The sequence below is a fragment of the Galeopterus variegatus genome, unplaced genomic scaffold, assembly GCF_000696425.1.
Source record: "Galeopterus variegatus unplaced genomic scaffold, G_variegatus-3.0.2 Scaffold1607, whole genome shotgun sequence".
NCBI classification, from domain to species: Eukaryota; Metazoa; Chordata; class Mammalia; order Dermoptera; family Cynocephalidae; genus Galeopterus; species Galeopterus variegatus.
In genome coordinates this window covers 330,317-342,990 of record NW_007727718.1, presented here as the reverse complement: position 1 = coordinate 342,990, position 12,674 = coordinate 330,317, and the positions used below count along the sequence as shown (strand labels likewise).

At 37.6% G+C, this 12,674-nt stretch overlaps 1 protein-coding gene across 1 annotated transcript in view; it reads right to left on the bottom strand.

Annotated features, from left to right (window-relative positions):
* ANXA3 (annexin A3) overlaps positions 1–12,674 on the bottom strand; it is a 70,413-nt gene that overhangs the window by 6,926 nt on the left and 50,813 nt on the right. Inside the window, exons 8-13 of the mRNA XM_008577936.1 lie at positions 12,529–12,608; positions 9,371–9,427; positions 8,911–9,004; positions 7,419–7,514; positions 3,230–3,288; positions 1,106–1,228 (exon numbers count right to left, since the gene is read on the bottom strand). Of these exons, the coding sequence (XP_008576158.1) occupies positions 1,106–1,228; positions 3,230–3,288; positions 7,419–7,514; positions 8,911–9,004; positions 9,371–9,427; positions 12,529–12,608 (509 nt within the window). The remainder of the gene's footprint in view (positions 1–1,105; positions 1,229–3,229; positions 3,289–7,418; positions 7,515–8,910; positions 9,005–9,370; positions 9,428–12,528; positions 12,609–12,674) is intronic.

Genomic DNA, 12,674 nt, shown 5'->3' with positions numbered 1-12,674 from the left:
TGTAAGTGCATTTCTTGTGGGAGGGGGCCTCACAACAAAGGGACCAAATATTTTTAAAAATTAGGAAACTATAAAAGAAAAGATTGATAAATTCAAATAAATAAGATGTAAAACTTCTGCTTGGAAAAAATACCTTCAGCCAAGTCAAAGGACAAATAACAAACGAAAATATATTTACAACTAGATAAAAGATTAATCTACGTTATGTGAAAAAGGTTTTAGAAATTGACCAAAAAGAACAAAAACCCAAAGAATATAGGCAAAGAACATAAAAAGACACATCACAGTAAAAGGAATGTAAATGTCATTTAAAACATGAAAATATGTTCAGCCTCACTCACACTAAGAAAAATGTATATTATTATTATACTGAGATATAATTTCTCATGTATCAGATTACAAAAACCCAAAAGTTTGTGGTTTTCATAGTCTGATAACACCCTTTGCAAGACTATGCAGAAACAAGAACTCATACATTCCTCATGGAAGTGCAAAATGGTGGTCAATTGGTAATATTTACCAAAATTAAAAATGCACTTGCATGTCTCAGCACTCCCGCTTCTGAGAATTTATTCCTCAGATAACTTGTACCTTATGAGGAAGTGTGTATGCATAGTCCAGCGCTGTTTGTAATAGCAAGAAACTGGAAACCTCTGTTGATGTGGCGGGTACAAATATACAAACAATGGAATGATATACACAACTGTTAAAAAGAATGAGAAAGCTTCCTATACACTGAAATGAAAACTCCAAACTGCAGAACCAAGCTGCTCTCTTTTGTGTAAAAAAGGGGCAATTTAAAATATGTATTTTTCTTTCCTTACATTGTCATAAACACTGAAATAAATAAAAATACTGCAACATGAAAAAATAGGTAAATGACTTGCATATGGAATTCACAAAAGAATAAAAATTAGAGTTGAAAAATCGTTACTACCTTTAGGGACATTTTGCTGTTACTATTTTAAACTCAGAAAACACATTTATACATTGACAAGGAGAAAGAAATCTAAGTCATATATATTCATATTTTAAGGAACATAAGGGAAAGCGGATGCATAGAGAAGGGCAAAGTATGCTTTGCTATTTTTAAGAGGAGACTTACTTTAATTGCTGAATATAGGGAATAGCCGTAATTCTTCTTGAACTCGGCTCGAATATCCAACAGGTCAATTTCTGATCTGGAAACCATTATTCGGTTCAGAGTAAACTCATCAGTTCCAGCACCCTGTCAAGAAATGTAGGTGCTCACAGTACAACATACAGATCTATATTTACAAGAATAGATAATGGTGTACAAAATATTCAACTATGATGATGCTTCTTTATTTGTTTTCCATCAAACTTCATTCATTTACTCAAGAAATATTTGTGCCAGCACCATGCTAAATTCTGAAAAACAGCGATGATACCCTTGTTAAGCTTCCAATTTTGTAAAGGATACAGGCAAGAAAGCAGGCCATGGCAAGTAGTCTGACATATTGAGAATACTGAGCACCATGGGAACATATATTAGGGGGCCTAAGGATGAAGAAAGGTCTACCTGGGAAGTAACATTTAAGCTGAAACCTAAATAATCAACCAGGAGAAGAAGGAGTGGGTTTATATAGAGTGGAGAGAATGTTCCAGTAGAAGAAATAGCATGTGTGAAGGTTTCGTGCAAGAAAGAATGCCACAGGCAAAGATACATAAATAATGAGGAGGGATGGCAAGAGATGTGTCTGGAAAGGCCAGACCTTGTTAACTGTGAAATGAAATTCTGACTTTATCCCAAGTGTGGAGAACTATTGCAATATTTTAAACATGAGAATATTGAGATCAGATTGGATTTGTGGTTTCAGGAGATTACTTTAACTGCAATATGAGGAACAGCTGCAGGGTGCAAAGAGGATGAAGATAAGGGAATAAGATTAGAGACTTTAGGACCCATCCAGAGGCGACTGCAATAATAAAGGAAAGAGATGATGATGGCCTGAACTAGAAAAATGGCAGTAGGGACAGAGAAAATAGGAAGATTTGAGAGATGCTTATGTAGGTGGATTGACAAAATGTAATGATGTATCGTTTGAGGATAATGAAGGAGAGGGAGAGTATAAAATTTCTAGTTGAGCATTTAGGTGGATGTTGCCTCTATTCATTTGTTTATTCATCCAACAAATGCTTATTGAGATCTACTATATGCCAGGCATTGTTCCATGTACTGTGCTCACGGTGGTGAACAACACAGACTGTACCTCTGTCCTCATGGAGCTTATGTTCTAGTAGATGGACACAGACAGGAAAGTAAATTAACCAATTGTTTAAGTACATAGTGATATGCACTATGAAGAAAAGAAAGTAGTGAAATGGAATGGAGAGTGACTGAAAGGGAGCTGACTGGTCTAGTGCAGTCCAGGGAGGCTGCTCTAGGCAGGAGACATTTGAACCAAGACCTGAAAGACACAAAGGAGCCAGCCAGTGACAGATCTGGAGGAGGAACATTCGAGGCAGAGAGGGCAACATATACAAAGATTTTGATGTAAGAATAGATTTGGCATGGTCAGGAAGTAGAAAGAGGGCTGAGGTGGCTGAGGCACAGTGAACAAGGCTGAGGAGGAATGGTACAATGTCAAGAGCTGGGTAAGGCCAGTTCCTGTTGGGGCTATCCACTGAGATGATGAAACACAGGAGGGGGAGCAGACTTGTGGCTGGGGGCTGAGGTGAGGGAAATGATGGGATCCCTTAGGATATAACTGAGAAGGTACATGCGGGACCACAGGAAATGCCCAGTAAAGACATGGAGGTAAGCATCTTCCATGGGCAAGGCCCTGTCGTCGGCTGAAAATATATACTCTTAGAGCTCACCATGCAGCAGCAAAGACAGATAAGAACACACAGGGTTACAATGTCATGTAAAGTTTGCTAACTCAGCTTGGTCTGTTTTAAGTAAGGCATCTTGAGAGGCCACTGGATCTAACCGGTCAAGCGTAAAGTTTGGGTTCTAAAACAAGTTCTATTGCCTAGCTTCCTGTGAAGTGGGCGAAATCATTTAGTCATCACTTCACTGTAGCTATCTCTGTATTGATTAGAATACTCACTATTTACCTATGAGACAAATTAGTACACAAATTAGCTACAAAAGAGAACTCATTAAAGTGCAAAAGAAATATGACATTCCATCAATATTAAGCAATATTTATACATACTCCTTGAGGGATTTTAAGAATGCACATGAAATTTTCAAACCAACCTTCAAAGCCTGATGTAGTCTTTTAGCTAAAAAGGCAGGCGTGTTCCTCGTGCAATAAACTGTTACAAAAAACAAAGTAATGTTCAGCTTCATTTAGTAGAAATCGGATTAATCTATAGTAGTATGTTTTTTTACAAAAGACTTTTTGGACTGTCACAGCACATTACCCCCTCCTCACTACAGGCCTTTATTTAGAATGAAAGGCTGCCTAACCTGAATTTCAAAGCCTTATAATTCATATTTGTACGGAACTTTAGCATGGTAATTATTTTAGCCATGGGGAAAACAAAAGTACCTGCCAAAGAAACTCCCACAGTGTCTGACTCATCTCTAGCTCCCAGACACACCGAACACCCATGCTTATACTGATAACTCCCTAGGGTGTACCATCACTCAGTTGTAACATCTTTGGCTACTGATGAATAACTTGGGCCTAATGATTGCAGAGATATTGCTCAAAGTAACTCATTAGGTAAGAAGGGGAGCAGGAGATCTATTTAAAACCAATTTTTCCAATGGAAAGATTTTCTTTTAAATGATTGGGTTAGAGTCTATAGACTGGTTAAAGTAATTACATTAGAATTAGTGCCTATAGTTTAAATTCAGTGATCTAAAAAATACCACAATCTTTCGATTCTTTATTTTGATATAATAGGAAAAGCAGAAATAAAATAGAAAAAAGTGAGTAAATTAATTATTCTTTAAGTAAAGTGAAAATTGTCAGGAATAGAAAAGTCTGCAGGGAACAAACCTATTTACTGCATCACAATTATTTTTATAATCTTATTTCTGATCTGCAGGTAGAAATTCGACTAAAAGTGAGTGGATTTTATAATGAATTTTGGATCTCAGAACAAGAATAAGTGACTTTCTCATAGTGGCTTACAGCCTCTCTTAAGGAAAGCTAAAAGACTTTTGGTTTGTATAAGCAATTTAAGGGAAATAGAAGGAGAAATGTATTAGAAAACCTAAACATGGAATCTGGGACAAACCATTAAAACTGTTAGATATGAAGCTGGCTGACAAAAAACCAACCATTCAAATTGGTACTGCCTAAATTTTCTCAAACTCACATTAGGCAAACCTTAATATTTTTATTAAAAATCATTATGCTCACTTTTACCTTAGTAAGATTGACAATCACACCCCCCCCACTTTCTTGTCATAATCCTTTCTCCCCCTTTAACTTTCTATCTGCTTTACGTTCTTAACTACCAGGTTTGTTCTTCGTGTCTGAAAATTTGGGAAGCTGGCAGTATGTTTTAGTGGTAAGGAAGCTCGCTTTAGCACACAGTACCACAGGTAGGGAAACTTGGAGAAATCCCTGCAACTCAGGAAATCCATCAGAGTTAATTACTGTAACCAAGAATTCACTATCACCCATTTCAGACCCCTTGTGTTGTCTTGACCAAACTTTAGTTGGGTCTCTCTCTTCCCCACAGTCCCTGAGCTCTGGCTTGCTCCCAAGCCTGAGCAAACACTAAAATGTAGGACATTTTATCATGCCCCCTTATCAACTATCCTGAGAAACCACAGTGAGACACATTTCATGTCAAACCCTGATGATCATGCCCCCTGCTTGTTCAACTTCTCCTTAGAAGTTTCTGCTAAGGTCTGCTTACCCCTCCCTGTAGAAGGAAATACTTTTCTCCTCAACTCTGAGACTCTTGAGCATTTCTGACATCAAAGTGTTCTCCCTATTGCAGTAGTCTTTTTGAATAAAGACTCTCTTTATCTAAGTCGGAATTTGTTTTTATATGACAACTAGTATGTTCCTAATATGCAATTCTAAGATGACACAGCTCAGATAGTTTTTCATGTTAAAAATTATGTGTTGACATATTGTATTAGATTTCTTGTATATGAAATATCCAGAATGGGCAAATCTATGGAGACAGAAAGTAAATTAATGGTTGCCAGGGGTTGGGGGTGAGGAACTATGGGGGAATGACTGCCTATGTGGGTACAGGCTTTCTTTGGGGGCTGATGAAAGTGATGTCATAAACATCACTTGCGGTGATGGCTGCAAAACTCTGAATATATTAAAAACACTGAACTGCACACTTCGAATGGGTGAATTTGATAGTATGTGAGTTATATCTCAATGAAGATGCTTTAAAAAAAGTGTTCTATTCCAATGGTAGAGACTGAAATAGAAAATAAGAGTGTGACATATTTTGACCTTTAAATTAGTTGAATTATAAAGTCCTTTTTTACTTGATAAAACAATGTACAAAATGAATCATGGTGCAGTACATGCATGTATTGAAAGACACTGTACCCCACAAATATGTACAAGTAAATGTTAAAATAAAAATTAGAAAAATTCTAAAAAGTGTATTATAGCCCAAAATTTAATGCACAATTCAATGTATATTTCCAAGAATGCTACTTTGGTCAATGACTGAAAGTTTGTACATCTCAATGAAGTTCTGCAAATATTATAGCAGCAAGAGCAGGGAAAGTAAAAAGCAGGAAATTAATGTAAAAATTGAAAAATATGCAATGGGAAAAAATTCACTGGCTTTATTGTTGCCACTGGAACATTCTCAGAACTAATTATAGAGATAGATCTCAGCTCCGTTTTTTTTTTAAATTGAAAAAGAAGCATTTCTCCTTTCTTGGCCTATCTTTTAGCAACTGAATCAGAATCAACAGTATTCTTTTTCTTTTTTTTTTTTTTTTGAGCCAGCAATTTGGATAAAGAGCCCTATTTTAGAATGGGGCCTGGAATTTAAAGGGTGCCTTGTTCCTGGTATTATTTTCCATAATTTACTTTAAAATACTTTAGCATAGACTATATTTCAGTGTATGTCTACAATGGAGTGCATCAGAGTAGTTAGTTAACATCACAGACTACAGAGGCCAACTGTCTGAGGCAGAATCCCAGCTCTACCACATACTCCCTAGAAAACCCAGGGAAGTAACTTAACTCTTTGGGCCTTAGGTTTACCATCTCCACCAATGGGGTAATAACAATGCCTAACTCATAAGATTGTTATAAGGTTTAAATGAGTTCATATTTGTAAAGAGGTTAGCACAGTGCTGAGCACATGGTAAGTGCCAGGTAACTGTTTATTTAAAAATGAAATTTGAGGTACCCTAATTCATTAACATTTGAATGATGAATCAGAAGCTCCACTTCAGAGGTTACTCTTAAGCATCAGTATCTTTATCTCACCAGAGGTGCTATTAATTATCATAATGGATGTTAGAAATGACTTTTCATTGGTGAAATGTCAAGATGTATGGAGTACAGGTATCCCTACCCTGGCATTAATGGAAAAGAAGCCTGTACTAATCCCAATGGCCACCCTAGATTGGAGTGGCTTAGAATTCTGAGCAATCCTGTGTGTGTACAGTCCCTTAACAGATTTTGTTGCCTGACTCTTGACTAGAAGGGTCGAGAATCCTGTCTCTGATAGTGTCTCATCCCTTTGAATTCACCTTTCTTGCAAGATGGTCTCCTAGTGCCTAGGACAGACTGCTGAGATCTCACTGAGAATACAGATCAGCTTGTATAACTGTATTTTTTGACTGCTAAATGCATGTGTCTGTATGGGAATGGATTCAGCCGGAAACTTACTTTCTTTTTGATATACCTACCCCCTGCTCACTTGACCAAGGTGGAGGAGACTTATAGCTCTAAACTCAGCTCAACTTTGGGAGGCCACTGATATCTTTTAGAAATAACCAAATATGGTGAATTACCAGATTGGCTTAGGTCTCAGTTTTCAACAGGCTCAATAAAAAAGCCAGTGGAAAAGTAATATTTCAGCTCTCAAGAAGTCTACGATCTAAACATGGTGACAAGCCAAATGCAAATTTAAAAGGCAAAGTAAGATCTAAAAAAAAATAACTTCTTCATGCATCTATTTAACAATATTTGTTGAGCATATTGTGTGTACTGTGAACTGTGCTGAGGCTGTGGGACCAAGAAGTCTACGATCTAAACATGGTGACAAGCCAAATGCAAATTTAAAAGGCAAAGTAAGACCTAAAAAAAAATAACTTCTTCATGCATCTATTTAACAATATTTGTTGAGCATATTGTGTGTACTGTGAACTGTGCTGAGGCTGTGGGAGCATAAAGATGGATCAGTCAGGATTCTTACATGAAAGGAGCTTATCTTGACATTGAGTTAAAACAAGTGCAAAGAACTCAGTTCATTAGTACTCAAGGGCTTACCTATGGCCAGCAGTAAATCTTCAAAATGTCCAGATAATTCTCCTTTTATGCTGTCCTCAATGTCCTTCTGGCTGAAATTCCTGTACTCATCAAATGCTAAAAAGTAGTACCACAAAAATATTTAAAGCATCCCAGATGACTACACCTGAATATATATTCCTGTCTTCTGAAATGCAGCAGATCAAGTAGCAAATTCAAAAACTCTTTCTTTAAACTATCAAGATTTGAGCATGGAAGTTTTTATGTTTTGCTTTGTTTTGTTTGTTTTAAGAAAATCATCTACAATAAAACCCGAACTCCCTAAGCCATTTTCTTCCATGATTTCTCTCTCTCTCCCCTCCTCTCAGGCTATAACCATTTAAAATAGCCTGAAATGTTAAATGATAAATAATTTATCTAGCAAGGTAGGCTATTTTTAAATTTATAGCAGCACCTGGGAAACAATTCCGTGGTCAGTAATCAAATATGTTTTATCTGCTAAAGAAATCTTAATTATGAAGATTTCTCTGTGCTGAATAAATCATGCCCTAAGGCAGCATGGCCTACTTTACATCTTCCAGAAGGCATTTGAATTTCTTGATCAGTATTTGCCTCAAGCAAAACCTGTACATATGTCACCAAGTATACAGGCATATTTTATAAGCCAAGTAAATTTTTTCCAAGTAAATTTTTAAGAAAGAAATTTTGGGGAGAGATCTAAGGTTGTTTGATTTTTATGTTTTAAAGACCTTACTAAAGCAACTATAATATACTATTATTGTTATGCAATAAATGTGATTTTAATGCCAAAATTAAGAAAGGACAATTTCAGAATTTGAACGTCACAGTCAAATCCTTATGTTTCCCCATTTTTTCATTAACTCAGCACAAGCTTAGTCACACAGTATGGTTGTTCTCTCAACTATCACCTGGAAGCCCCAATCAGAAGGTGTTCACGGAAAATGGAGTTCCCAGCTGGGTGCTCAGCCATGGAGGGTGGGTGCTCAGCAGGTCTATGTAACAGTTGGTCTGACAAAAACAGCAGGTCCTACCCACTCCCCCATTTATCTTCATATCAGAAAGAGCCGAATGTCAATCAGTATCTACACATCCACAGATTAACCTCAATGCCTGGCTTTTCTGGAAAGTGGCTAACCAGGCAGAGGTGGGGTGGAAGCAGTGCAGTCAGGCTCCTCCATGCCACAGGAAACCCCCTTTCTGCTCCCTCCCCAGACAGGCTGCCTCTTTTCCTCTCCCTGCCTTCTCCTTCCCCACCCATTCCCTGTTGCTCAGTAGGTGATCTACTCAGTCTTCAGGGAAAAATGAAAGAGCTGCATCACTACTGCCTTGAGTTAGAATGCAGCATCCTCTTTTGTTTCCTGAAATTTTTATACATATAAATTGATACAGACTTTGCAATTTTTAACTTCATTTTCCAGAACTTTGTATATTAAACCTCAAAACATTTGCAAAAACACCATAAAACAAAAAGGGTTGTAATGTGAGTCCGTACTTAGTTTCAGTTGAGGGAAGCTCCTTAAGCACAGGATCTCAGTGAATTTATCTTCGTCCGTGCCCCACCTGTTCTCACCAGCATTGTAGAGAATCTATGGACAAGGGGAGGAAGACTTAGATGTTATTACAGACACAATCTTTCTCTCTTTTTTGAGGCAGTGGAATGAGAAAAGTGGCAGCTTTGTTTTAGAGGTCAGTGAGGTAATCTATTACCTAAGTCTCTCACTTTCAGCAAACTGGGCATCTGAAATGCAGTGGGGCAAGAGCCAGCTTGATAACCACCACTGGGGAAGGAAGAAAGCTGGGGCTGGCCGGTTCCAAGTCTTCAGGATTCTCCTCCAGACAGGAAAGGAGAGAGCAGCCCTAGTAAGTGCCATCTTTCCCTCTTTTCATAGAAATGCAAAGGCAGTTAAGGGGGAGAATAGTTAAAGGAGATTTTTCTTTGCTCAGTTACTGACCTGGGCATCCTTTTTGGCCAGATGCTCATCCACTTTCAGACTTTCATCTCTTCTGCCCTAGATAAGGATGATGAAAACAAGGGCAATCCTTTAAAGACAGAAGATTCTAACACTCAGCAGGACATCTTAGTGGGTTTTCTGTGGTGGAGACCATATAGCACAGAGGAATGAGGTACTCTGGGCTCCAGCTCTGGCTCTGCCATTGACTCATCATGAAATTTGTAGCAAATCACACAATTTGGGGGCCTCAGTTCCCTCCTCTGAAAACTCAAAGGTTTTAAGAGGATGAAAAGACAAGCTAAAGACTGGGAGAAAATATTTGTAAAACATATCTGATAAAGGACTTGTATCCAAAATATATAAAGAACTCTTTTTTTTTTTTTTTTTCCTTTTTGTCTTTTTTCGTGTCCGGCAACGGACCGCAACCCTCAGTGTCACGCCCATACCGTACCGGGACCGGCAACAGGATCGCAACCCTCAGGGCTGCGCCCGCCCTTCACTTAGCCAGTGAGAGGGAACTGCTCTGTATGTGGGATCCGAACCCTCGGCGGGAGCGCTGCCGCACTCCCAAGCGGCGCACTGTAGCAGTGCGCCACCGGGCCGGCCCCATAAAGAACTCTTAAAACTCAATAAGAAGATAACAAATAACCCAATCAAAAAATGGGCAAAAGATGTGAACAGACAGCTCACCAAAGAAGATATACTGATGGCAAGAAAGCACATGAAAAGATGTTCAACATCATCTGTCAGTAGAGAATCACAAATTAAAGCAACAATGAGGTACTACTATGTACTTATTAGAATGTCCAAAATCCAAAACACTGACAATAGCAAGTGCTGGTGAGGATGCAAAATGATACAGCCACTTTGGAAGATAGTGTGGCAGTTTCTAAATATATCCTTACCATATCCAGCAATTGTGCTCCTTAGTTTTTACCCCCAAAAATTGAAAACTTATGTATGCACAAAAACTTGCACACGAATGTTTATTGAGGTTTTATTCATAACTGCCGAAATTTGGAAGCAATCAAAGTGCCCTTCAACAGGCACAACAAATATTCCACACAATGGAATATATTCAGTGCTAAAAAAAGAAGTGAGCTATCCATCCATGAAAAGACATGAAGGATACAGAGGCATGTACCTACGTGAAAGATGCCAGTCTCGAAAGGCTGCAAACTCTATATGATTTCAACTATGTGACATTCTAGAAAAGGTAAAACTATAGAGACAGTAAAAAGATCAGTGATTGCCAGGGTTTAGAGGGAGAGAAGGGACGACTAGGTGGAGCACAGAGGGTTTTTAGAGCAGTGAAATTATTCTGTATGATATCGTAGTGGTAGATATATGACATTATACATTTGTCAAAACCCATTGAACTGAATGACATAAGAGAGCGAACCCTAATGCAAACTATAGACTTGAATTAATAATAATGTATAAGTATGCATTCATCAACTATAATAAATATACCACACTAATACAAGATGTTAATAATAGGGGAAACTGAAGGGGGAAGACGGGCATATGAGAGCTCTCAGTACCTTCTGCTCAATTTTTCTATAAATCTAAGACTGCCCTAAAAAGTAAAGTCTATTAAAAAGAAACCAAAAAACCTCAAAAGTCCCCTACCGACTCTAATATTGAGGGCTCTGTGGTTAAATGTTTGTGTGTGGTAATGCACAAATACTTAAGCACATTATGGAAAGATGGGAGATAGAAAGGGAAAACAGGATTACCTGAATTATTTTGAAAATTACAGGTTAATGAACACTTGGCTATAATATTTTAAAAATGGATTTGTTCCTATTTTCAACCATTAGGTCCTTGGATGCCTGCCTGATTTCTCTTCTATGCTGCTGATACTCTACTGCTGTTAGTTTGCCTTCTTGTTCACTGTGCACTCTGCTCCAGTAATAAAAATGCTGATTATTGTTGGTCTTAATAAAAAGCAGTCAGCACCATGTATTGATCACTTTCTATGTGCAAAGTACGTCACATTCTCTCAATCTTCACAACACCCTAAGAGATTGGTACTATTACTATTTTAATTTTACAGATGTGAACAGTAATACATTAAGGCTTAACTTGTCCAAATACAAGCAGATAGTAGGCAGCATGAGATTCCAGCTCTCTTTGATTCTAAAACCCTGCCCTGTGGGTGTGTATGCTCACGTCCACACACAAATGATGTGCACTTAGAATATATTCCTCTGAGAGCATATATTTGCAGTAGTGCGTCATGATTTGGGTTTGTGGGGTCGTCCTCCGTAAGGTTTTCGCTATTTAAAACAACTGAAACCATAATTACAATACATTGTTTTTTTGTGGCGTAATGCCTCACTTTGACAAGTACAAGGGAGGCGTTATCTTTTAATAAATGAGTGAGGTTGAAATGCTATTTTAACGTCAGGCTGAGACCATTAATGGGATTTTCTCACACATTAGAAGCTGTGTAAATCACCTGAAAGAAGTTGGTGAGAGATGGCTTAAATCACTTCCTCTCTTATACACATCTGTGAATACATCTCACCCTTGAACTTACCACCTTTACTATCAAAATCATGAGCCTTCTAAAAAGAGAAAGCAAGGTATGGCCACATTTGTTCACATGGTGAGTCATGGTTTAGCAGCTCTTCCAAAATGGCAAGAATGAAGTTGCAGCAAGTCTTTTTTAAAAAAAATTTCTGAGTCTGATACCCGTTTCTGAATTTAATACCCATCTCTGAAAATAATTCTTCTGTATCATGCTTCCTACTTAATGTAAAACCTAACAAAAGAAATATATATTCTTTAGAATCCAGAAGGAAATACACATATTCTTAAAAATAGAGACACACAATGGAAGTGAATAATTATTTTACATCAGATGATTTATCATAACATTTTCTAATGTATTATGAAAACTGATCACAGCACTTTTAATCATATACTGACCCAAAGAAGATTTTTTTTTGTTGTTACATCATTTTGTATGCTTTTATGATCTTGGTTAAACATTATACTGCTCGGTGGCAATGCAAATATGAAATGAACAAATCATTTCGTAAGGAACACTGCAATCGCATTGTCTTAGTTTGGTTATTTTTAAACTTCCTAAAAATTATTACTGAGTATGCAGCTTATTAGAGAGTAAAAAATAAAAAATAAAACCTTACATCTGCCAAAGTCAACAGAGCTTTCCGGAAGTCACCAGACGTTTCAGAACTAATGTCATCTCCAAGACTCTTCTTATATACTGAAACCAAATAAAAATGATATTAAGACTTGACAAACTGGAAGATGGCGATGGGTCTGGAGCGAG